At 40.6% G+C, this 11,663-nt stretch overlaps 1 protein-coding gene across 1 annotated transcript; it reads left to right on the top strand.

Moving 5' to 3' along the window:
- Nucleotides 1-3,028: 3,028 nt before the first annotated feature.
- Nucleotides 3,029-4,030, top strand: fam43b (family with sequence similarity 43 member B). The gene has a single exon (XM_054609972.1). It carries the CDS (start codon nt 3,029-3,031, stop codon nt 4,028-4,030), a length of 1,002 nt encoding a protein of 333 aa, XP_054465947.1.
- The last annotated feature ends 7,633 nt before the right edge of the window (nt 4,031-11,663 follow it).

The following is an 11,663-nucleotide window of genomic DNA, read 5'->3' as shown; positions in this document are numbered from 1 at the left end:
ACTCATCCATTTCTTTAAAGGCCAAAACCATGATGGATTATTTCCAATTTAGCATCTAAGGGTCTGCATTACTCTGCTGTGGTTAGAGATGAGCTGTCTTACATCACAGAGATGAGTAATGGGACTACAGCTGTTTGTATGGGGGCTCCTCAATCTCACTGTACTTTGGGGGCTCAAGAAGATACCAGCTCATCCTGGATCAGATCATGGTCCCACTATTTATTCACTGAACATCCAACTTAGACTGAGAGCATAAGTCTCTTAATCATCTCTAAGGGGTAGTGTCTCCTTTATGGCGACTGCCCAAACCATTAAATCTGTTTTCACCATTTCCAAACAGTCTAAAGTCTGGCCTGTGCCTATGTGTGTGGTTTACAAAGAAGCTCTCTGCGTGCATCCTGAGCAACTGAGAAAAACAGGGATTTTTTATGAATAGTGAATATATAGGAACAGAAACAAAATTATAAATAGCTCTGCACTAAAGTGTGCTCTCTAAATCACATCTACATATGAGATAGTAACTTTAAACCCATTATATTTATATATTGTGGTATTAAATCCCAGTTAATGCATCAAAGGCAGAAAAAATGACATTATTTTGTAGTGGAGCCACAGTAACTGCCCTCTCAGCAAGCAGAGAACTTCATCCACCATCTGCACTTGACAATTCAGTCCGAGCTGCAGGGCCCAGCTCAGTGGCAGACACAGATTATACTTTTGAATTATTGCACCAGAATCCTCCACAAAGAGAGCAGCCGCCCTCTATCTGCCCTCGTTACACCATGTCAGCCAGTTACAGAGATGTTCACCAATGTTCTCTAACTCATGTTCACTCCAATCTCCTGGAAATTACATATTTATACTACTAATTTGCAACAGCAGATACAATTTTGTAAGGAAACATATCTGGAGTTTATAATTAGCATAATAAGGACAAGTTTTTAAATGAATGTATCTGCACAATTGCAAAATGTTGACACTGAATGTATCTGCAAGACGTCCACTCACAACATATTCTATTTATTTTCGAACAGTATTTTTCACTTATGGCACTTGGATGCATTTTGAGAAAGATAGTAATCATATTGGACAAGATAAGCACATAAGTCTACACTAATGCAACCAGCTCTGTAAGGTAACTTCAGCATGCTTCCAATGGCAATGCTGTCATGCTGGTATTTTGTTTATTTGTGATCACATTCTTAGTTTAGATCTGAGGTCGACAACCTTTTTGAGGTGAAGTGCCATTTTTAAATGTTGATGTTTATCTGTGTGCCACATCAAAGTTAAGGTAAACATTAAGTTTAATTAGGGTCCTTAATTTCAATTCATCCATTTTAATTCTGCCATAATCAAGACATTGTGATTATATGTAAGAACACTAGACGAGAAGGTTGCCACATTTATGCAAACATCCACATCTGCTATGCTAACACTTGCTAACTAGCATTGGACACAAAGTACAGCCGAGGCTAATTGTAATGTCTTTAGTTTTGCAGGTATTTGGTCGAACTGAAGAATTGGAGAGATTAAAAATTTGACCTGATGATGTCACTAGATGATAAATCAGAGGATTACCAATGTCATAAGGATATATCCTATAGGGACCATGATTATCTATCCTAAATGTTTTCCAATTGAACCTGTTCGATATTGAGCTATATCACCAATAAAGTGTGAGTTTTGACCTGCTGGTGTAACTATAGGAAAAGACAGAGGATCATCAACGTTTCTAGGGAGCCTGAGCATCTGTACAAGGTTTCATATCAATCCATTTAATAGTTGTTGAGGTATTTCATTCTAGACTGAGGTGGTGGACAGAGACAGCCACTGAGATTGCCATCCCTAGAGCGATGCTGTCTGGCTATAAGGTCAGTAGTGACCTTAAGCACCGATGTCCTTACTTTATAAACACTTAACTGAAAATGTCATCCTTCACTAATGTGACCACCACACTCGGTCCAGGAAACACAGTCTGGGAACTTAAAGTCCTGCTCTTTGACCATCCCTTAATTATTTTAACATTAATTTGCTTCATTGCTTTACTTCAAGAGATGACATGCAGTTCGCGATAAATCGCACTGTGTAAAATATAAATCTCATTTTCAGTTACAAATGAGACTCCGAATGCATATTTAATGTTTCATCCTCTGAATCTTTAGATGCAAGGGCTTACAAGCTATTTTTTAATTCCGGAAAATTTCTCTTTCTTTGAGTTGCTCTTGAATTAATTAGTAACATAACTCTAATGAAAGTTATAAGTCTAGTCCATACATACAAATAATTGTACTCTAAACCTACTGATGTAAACTCACATTTTACAGCATATAGAGGACAGTACTTAGAACTTAGAGTAAGTTGTTACACAATTACATAATGTTCATGTCCACGTTGGACAGACTGACGAATTGATTAGTCATACTTGGATCCAATTTTGTGTTTTGGATCCAAACTTCTTTTATCGTCATGCTATTGAGATAAATCTGTTGACAAACGCATTTAAACCTCATGCTAAACATAAAGAATTAATAACACTATGGACTCAACTGACTTTTACAGCAGAATAAACAAGTCCCATAAGTCCCCTGAGAGACAGAGAGAGAGAGGCGTTCACCCTCTTCCTCAGGTTTACAATAAACATGTACAGTGATACCTCAGTGCAAAGCTTGACGGATAAGTAATGCTTTGGTAGGGAGCCATTTGGAAGCAAAACATCGTAGCAGGGAGGGGGTTGAGGGTGCCTGAGCGCCGGGCTGAGGCTCCTGCACTGATCGGAGCTGCATGATGCAGACAACAGAGGAGAAAGAAGAGGAAGAGGAGGAGGGGGAGAGGAAGGAGGAGCGAGCGGGGGAACCGACTGGTTCAGGCTTGCAGCTCTCAGTCTCTCCTCTGTGCTTTGAGAAGCAGCTTCTCTCTGCTTTTTTCCTCTCTCCCTCACACACACCGGCTTTCTTCACTCTTTTGCTTGAGCTGACAAGAGCAATACGCGGCAGCAGAGGGGCTCACTCGCTCCAACTACTCCCGCACCATGCTGCCCTGGAGAAGGAATAAGTTTGTTCTGGTGGAGGATGAGGCCAAGAGTAAGCCAAAGAGCCTGGGGACTGGTCTGACCTACCACTCCATCCTCTCCTCTCTTCTGCGCTCCTGTCCGGACCTGCTGCCGGACTGCCCCTTTGACTGGGTGGGTAACATCTTTCATACCAAACGGCAAAAGGTGGAACTGAACAAAGAGGAGCCTGTTTACAATGTGCGCTACCTGGGGAGTGTAGTCACTATCACGGCGAAGGGGGACGGATGCACCCAGGAGGCTGTGGCCAAGATCTGGGCGAGGAGCAACTACGGGGAGCAGAGTGTCAAGATGAGGTTAACAGTAGGACCGCAAGGCATCCGCATGAGTGCTGACAAATCTGGGAAAAAGAAGCCCATCCATCTTTACTCTCTGAACAGAATCACCCATTGCGGCGCTGACCCGTCACGGCCCAAGATCCTGGCTTGGATCTACAGGCACCAGGTTAAGAACATGGCCGTGGTGCTCCGGTGTCACGCCGTCCTGGTCAGCAAGTCGGAGAAGGCCCAGGCCATTGCAAACAGGCTCTACCAGAACGCCACCTCCGCCTTCAGCGAGTTCAAGAGGCTGAAGCGTCAGAGCGATTTCCGGCACTGCCAGCAGCAGCTGCTGGGTGAGGAGGCTGTTCCCCTGATGCCGCTGAGGAGGCTGCTGAATGGGCAGTGTCACTACAGACCGCCTGCTGACAACCCCGGGAGCGCCATCCGCCTCTGCTCCATCACGGAGGAAGAAGAAGATGAGGAGGACGATAAGGACTGTGAAGATGAGGAGCAGGAGATGGAGGAACCAGCGGAGGTTGTAGAGGAGCACCAGAGGAAACAGTTTTTCACAACAAACACAGACCCGACTCAGTTATTATCAGAGTTGGACCTTGGGGATATCGCCAGACTGGAGCAGTGCCAAATCAACTTTGTCAGTGACAGCAACAACAACACATTTACATTTGTAACCTCTCTAGTGTGACAGTTTAAAGACTCGACACTACACAACACATTCCTCTCCTTGCCCCTCACTGGTACCACACTCAGGCTCACTCCTGCCCCATCCAATGTGATGTGTAGTGTTTACCAGAAACTTCTCCTACTACCGGGTGTGGGAGAAAAGGCAAAGGATTGTCTGTGGGAGTAATTTCTGTTCAAGCCAGATGGCTCAAAGGCTGGTGTGACTGTTGCAGTTTGGGAAACTGCGTGTTTACAAAGAGGGCTGGTGATGCACAGACGAACGATATAGCACAATGACGAACGAGGACAATGTTTTCAGAAAAAACAGGAGAGCTCTGAAGCTGAGATCACTGGGTCAGATATTGATCACAGCACCAAGCAAGATGTTTTCATTAGTCTTCTATCGTCTTATTTTTGTGAGTATGATTAAAGCCCTGTTTGCCAGCAGGGACATTTTTCAGATCGACTTGTAATATCTTTTCAGGGATGTTCTTTGTAAATTTGTGTAATTTTTCTAGTACGACAATCCTCACTCAAATTGTTAGCAGACTGACCTTTCCGAGTGCTTACAATCGCAAGAAGTTTATTACGGTTTTGCTAATGATCACGGCCAACTAATGAATAAGGCTGTAATTTAGGAAGCAAGCCATTGAGTGGACGTGTTTATCGCTGTCATTTGCTACAGTCCTTATCATTTATGCATGCTGTGTCAGCAGTAACCTTTTCGTGCTGAGCTTTTTGTCTTATTCATGTGACACCTTTGATCCTTCGGCTTTTAAAATGAACACTGTGATGAATGTGTGGCCCGAGATAAAGTACACAACAGTTCATGCAGCATTGTCTTATTTATGTAATGCGTTTCTTTTCATATACCTATTGCAGTGTCACCTGGCTTGCCAAAACAACAAAAATAGATCTCATTGCTTTGCTCTTTTTAGCCAAGTTTTGCTAATGCAGTTTTTCCACATGAGCCCTTGCAAAAATGCAGATGGACCCTAACAATTTAACACAAACTGTTTTGAATATAACTGTAGCTAATTTCCTGTTGATAATATCTGTACAACTGTCTAAAGATGCATTGTGATTATTATGAGATGAAGCTATTTATTTTCAAAGTATGATGAATAAAAATGACCCTCACTGGTTTTCTTCTTGAATCACAGAGGGAGAGTATTTCTAGATGTTTTCGATGAGATTATTCAAATGATTCCAACAACTTTGCATCCCACTAGTTTACATTTGCATATTCCCTGATGTGAAAACGTGTCAGACCTACACTTCAAATGGAAAAAACCCAACATATTTACACCAGCATAATCTGCTTCGTGAGCTATAATACTGTATTAAAAAAAAGTATTTTTGCCACAAGAAAAGACTTAAAACTGCCAGTCAGTCCCATTATTTGTTAATGTGGTTTGAGAAATGTCTGCAGGCCTTGTACTGGCTTCTCAGCCTTTTTACTCTGAGGGGAGCAATTAATCAGCGCATTGAATTGTTCACGAAATGAACATAAAGCACCTGGCACGGCAGGACTGCTGTCAGGCTCTGACGGAAGCGAGTGATCCAAAACGGACACCAGGAAGTTGACTCACCCATCAACCATTTTATTGCAAACATCAGCCATTTTAGCGATGACAGAGTCTTTAATATGTTTTCACAAACATTGGGCGAGTGACGACAATGAAACATTTATAACTGAAGCATGTTTGAGCTCTGGTGTTTTATGATCGGCATCCCTGTCTTTAATAAAAATGGATTTGTTCAATATATTCTCCATAATTTCATCACAATACCACATTGTAGTGCAATAGATATAATTATACCCTGTACAACTATTGAGAATAATAATAGTTCATAAATTCAGTTTGATTGTCTTATATAACAACATCAAAAGCTGTTTGATTTGACAGTGGAGAGTCCTCATTAATAATACTTCTTTTAAAGAGGAATAGGTGCCACTCTGTTGATGTATCAGTAAACAGAATCATTTTGAATTGCTTTGAATTACTGAGATGGATTGTTCTGAAGGGATAATTTCAGCTGGAACCTTTAAGATCAATACTTTTCTTCTCCGGGAATAAGCACCCTCTGAAAAACAACAAGCTCTAATGTCAGAAGATAGATAATAAAGGATTCCCGTGTCCTTGCAACAAATCATCTCGTAGCAAGGATAACTACACATTGTGAATACTAAGGGAAACCATTTTCTTTGTTGCCATATTTTTTATCTTCCCTGCATTTTAATCTCCAGCCAGTTTGACAGGCCCCTGTTCTGCTTATATAAAGTCACACACACACAAACACAGCATACAAGGTGATAAAATCAGTCATGTATGCTCGCTGACATTGATTCAGAAATGCATTGTATCAGAAATGCTGCCAATGTTAACATGGATTGGTTAACAGAGGAATCACAGTGCTTTTGTGTTAACATAACACTTGTCAGGCAAGCAGAATTGGAGGGAGCAGATGGTAGCAGCAAGGTGCACGCTGGGCTTTGTCACAGTCATCTTCCAGAATCATAAGGACTCAAGCTCAGATCCAAAGCTTGTTTTTGTTTTGTCACATCCTTCAGCCGCAGGAGATGCTCTTAAAGAACACGAGATCTAATCAAACATGGCACACACTGGCCTGTCAAGTATCACAGATAATCTCGCTGTGCCATTTTACAGCAGGGTGTCTTTAGAGAGCCAACAAGCTGCTTCTGCCTGCACACAGCTGTTCAAAGGCATCCTCATACCCATGCAGCGTATGTGAAGCAAACACAGGGAAAGTGACAGCGCCGGGGGGGCTGGCTCTTCTCCCATCACGACAAGGAGGAGCGGAGAAACAAAATGTTGTGCCTGAGAGCAGCTGGCAGCAGGTGGCAGTCCGTTTTGTTCCAGGGATAATTGTAAAAAAAGAAAGAAAAAAAAGGTGTTGAGCAGCTTCTGTGTGAGGATGGCAGAGAGGAAGGACACTGTGAATCAATGAGACTCTGCTCAGCACAGAGAGAGACGAATAGTAATGAGTCGTCTCAAACAATCCAATTAAACGACAAAAAACGTGCTTTGTCCCTGTCCTCAAGAACGACACATGGAAATGTTTTCTGTTGTGACATCCCTATTCCTAGGACAATACCGTTTGTCTGAGCCTTCAAAAATTACTATCGAAAAATAGATTTCATTTGACAGCACCATGAGGTTTGGTTAGGTGTAGGCACAAACATGACTTGGTTATTAGGAATAGATTATTGTTTGGTTAAAATAAGTATTTTATACATCAAATTATAATTTTTTGAAGTTGTCAAACACACTTTACATAGTGTAAAATTAAATTCAAATGAAAAAAGTAAGCAAATCGTTTTGAATGATTATATTGTGGGCGCATTTCTGATGTTATTTAATGACTTCCAAGGAGAGGGGTCGATGACTGAAAATGTCTTCCCAGGTTTGGCGCTGCTAAGGTAAGGTGAGGTAAAAGATAATGATTTAGATTAAAATGACAACTTTCGTAAGTTTAGGGGAACCTCGGTCGTCATGGTAACAGCAATAAACACTCGGTTGTTTGGAAATGGGAAACGAACGACGGTCTCTGTCCGATATTTGAATACTTTTTCGCTCTATATTACCGAGTCAAGGTATTTGAGAAGTCTGATTGTATAGTCTATGAGAAAATGACCCTACTTCTCAATTGATTTATTACCTCAGTAAACATTGCAAACATGAATTCATGTTCTCAGTCGCTAGTTTCAACCTTTTTCAATACAACATGATGTTCATTTATTAAATTGTGGTCCCATTTAGAATAAAATAGACGATGAAGCAGGGTATGCTTAAGGGCGTGGCAATCTTGTGATTGACAGGTCATTACCCCAATGTTGTTGGGTTTTCGTCTTGGCGAAGGCCAAAATGTAAATAAATAAATAAATAAAAACCATAGGTCACGTACCAATGTGTGCCGTAATGTGAGTACATCCACTTCTTATATTCAGTCTATGGCTGCAGCTGTAGGGGACGACGTCAACCCAACTGCCACCCGGGGCAAAGTTGAGCACATTGGCCTTTTGTTCACAGCAGCCATTTTGACATATCATTGCAGGGTAAACACAGATGTAATTAATAACATTCATTATGGCCCTGTTCCATATAGGTGGGCCAGGGCGCTAATATTATGCATGCTGGCTCACTGGAATGTCTATGGAACTCTCTATAGAATGAGCCCATTATTCATTTAATTAATTACACCTATGTTTACCCTAAAATGATATGTCACAATGGCTGCTGTAAAAATCATTTTTGCACCCTCAAAAACAACAAGCCACACAAAGGTGGGATTAATGCTCTATCTCAAGTATTTTCAAACTGTATTGTTTGGTGCTGGAACAGAAAAGACTTCAAGGACAAAGAAGACAAACTGGTTTTGCAAATGTACGTCTAGTTCTGTTCCCCATCTCCATTAAAGAGCAGCACACAGCTCCCCTTAGCTTTTCTCCAGGAGCTTCTGGGTCAGTCTCGAACAGGGTTATATAAAACCATTGCCTGACATTTCATATGCCTTTTTGGGGCCCATGCTGAGATGTCCGATGCTGTCATTCTTCTTGAGACAGTATTCTTACATTATTTGATCCTCCTATCATTTTACAGTCGAAGGAGAAAACTTGAGTTAGAGTTACAAGTTCAAATGATCCGACTATAATAGCCAACAAGCATTGTTTTCTTTCTCATACATATCTCATAGCATATTCTGAGAAAAGGAGTTGCACACCTGGCAATTTGCAAATGAGGCGCCCTGCGTTATGCTGCTCAGCAACAATGTCAAAATCTGATACAGAGGGTGATCTCTCTGTTGGTACAAACTAAAAAACTGCACATTCATTCATTTTCTTTTTTTTGGATTGACTGAAATATCAAATGACACAACTTCTACTCTTAAAGTGGGTGAGAAATCATTAAACTAAGTTGTCAAATAATTTCCTGAGGCCACAGCTGTTCCTGTTGAGTGTAAAGAATCCTGCAAAAAATAAATCTTGAGTGCCAGTGAGCATAACTATACAGCTAACTAATTAATGAGATTCAGGGATTTGTTACTTTCATAAAACATTTATTGTCTCATCCCATAGAAACATAATAAGCAACACCAAAATTGTCAGGGAGAAAGTCTGCAATGAAAAATCATGCCTCTGGAAATGCATTTTGTTTAATGATGGTCCAGAAAAGTGAATGATATTACCATCGTCTATTTTCTAGAACAATCAGCGTCACTGCTCATCCACATCGTCCCTTTTGCTGCTAGGTTTAGATATGCCCTTTACACCATTATTCCACTTTTACACATTTAAATTACCCTTGCAAATTTGAAAAAAAGCTTCTTTAAACATCTTTGCAAATAATGATACACATATGAGAGCAGATTATTTGATAAAACCTACAAGGGTAAATGTAATAACCTTGTCAAACATCACCTGATGTCTTTCTACCACAGGCTACAGAGCGGGAAGATTGCAGGAAGGTTGCACATATCTTTTGTCCCCTGACACCATTAAACAGACTAATTATGATATCAATAACCTGGGAGCAACATAGTGTGTTCTTTTTATGGCACCCAATCGGAGACGGTCCTGCTCGTGTCCTTGCTTCCTCTGCTTTAATTGTTTTCTGTTTGTTGTGCGTCAGCTGCATCGCTGGTCGTAACAGTGAGATCTGGTTACACGCTGCATCGACCTTGTGCGACATGATGACAGCTGTAACTACATGCTGACATCAGCAGTGCTCACAGAAGAACACAGATTTGGATGTAAAGAGCATTTTTTTAAATATGCAAATTTGCTTCCCTGACTCACCAGATGTAGATGAGAGATGGGTAAATGTTTACTGTGATATTGGTAGTTGGATAATCACAAGCTACTCATTTGGTATCGAATTTTGTGATTTAAAAAAATCACAATAAAGTCATATAGATATGTTATAGAAACGTGGGTGGCTGCATGACTTTCAACATTTTCTCTACCTTTGTATGTTTTTGCCAAAACAGCTCTGACATATTTACCTGGCCCGTCACATGACTGTTGAAATCAACGTAACATCAGAACCTAGCGCACAGCTGCACACTTCCACATGAAACATGGGAAAGAATAGCAGAGTGGAAGTGTAGCTTGGAGTGTTGCTACTTTTCACACGTAGATGCACTATTTGTGACAATAAGGAGCCACACATAGCAGCGCAAGTAACTTCTTCAAACATTTAAATACAACACACCCTGGAAATTATAAAAAAATTAAAAATGGCATTGGGGAAATTTAAAAAATCTGTGCTTAGTGCTGCTCAAGACAATGGGTGCAGCCAGACCTTTCTCTAGGCAACTCACGGTCAGTCCAAATCAGATAAACTTAACTTAGAGGGCTGGGCAGTGTCAAAACTAAAAAGAAAAAAAGCTATGTTTAAAAAGTAGGCTGTCAGATTCATTGGCAGTGGAAAATGTCTGGCAAGCTCAGCACAAAGGCTGATGAAAAAGGCTGATTAGGGGAATAAGGGACAGGTGTGCTGGCAGTTGAAGCTCATTGGTGACTTAATTCAAGTTTCCATCCAAATGTGGCACAAAGTCAAACCGAATTTCCTGAAAATCAGCAAAAGAAATGATGAATGTTTTTCTAGCCACTGCTGATATGCAAATATTAGGAGTTGGCAATAATTCTGGATGCCATGAAACCATTGAGGGTGCAACAATATGACTTCATTAAATAATTGCCAACATGTGGAAAAATATATCAATGCAAAGTCATGGAAACTATCTTGCCCGCTAATTTCAGGGAATATTTAGGAGTATAACAAAAAGAAGGCTATAAAGTGTGGATGGGTGATTTCAACATATTGACCCGGGGAACCATATATTCAACATTTGACCCAGGGATAAAACATTACTGAGAGCATAAAACCCTTGAAAGGTCTTTGTAGCGGCATTCTTCTCTCTGTCTGGTGATCCACATTACCACTACTGTAACAGTCTGCGTATTTGCAATGAGCTTGACGCGAAATGATTCTTCAGAGGCAGTAACTCCATTTTAAAAGTTTACTCGACAAAAAACAAAGTTACAAGATTCATTCTGTGCTCAACTTGGCACTACGGTCAAAAAACTGTCTTGCTCCGCAGACTGATTAACCTCAACTGAGGGCTATTGGCTATGACGTCGTCAGTAGCGTAACTAAAGGAGCATTTCAACATTTTTCGTTACTATATAACTGAACACATCTTATGAAGTCTAATATGGCTCTTACAGTCTTGTTGATGTGCCATATTAGGTGCGTGTAGGCTTTTTAACAGACTTAAATGAGAGTGTAATCAATCTTCTTATCAAATTTTCAGCAAAAAAGCTTATTTCCCAAAGTGTTAATGGCAATTCCTTCAAGAAACATGAGACATAAGTGCAATAAAATCAGTACCAGAGTGGATTAGGTCTTTCAAATAACGCAATTTTTCCTTTCCCCTTCTCCCCCATTATGACAGCGTTCTCAGATTAATAACATCCACTGGGTTGCAATAAAGATAATGTACCCTTTAGATATCTTCTTTGTCTTTGTTTCAAACCACTGCTGCAGATGGGGAGAGGCATTACATTACAGTCATGTCATCTGCCTCCTTGCTAAAGGCATCGTATATTTAGCTCTTACATAACATCA

This window comes from Anoplopoma fimbria, chromosome 12 (genome assembly GCF_027596085.1).
Source record: "Anoplopoma fimbria isolate UVic2021 breed Golden Eagle Sablefish chromosome 12, Afim_UVic_2022, whole genome shotgun sequence".
Taxonomy (NCBI): Eukaryota; Metazoa; Chordata; class Actinopteri; order Perciformes; family Anoplopomatidae; genus Anoplopoma; species Anoplopoma fimbria.
This window is presented reverse-complemented; position numbering and strand designations above follow the sequence as displayed.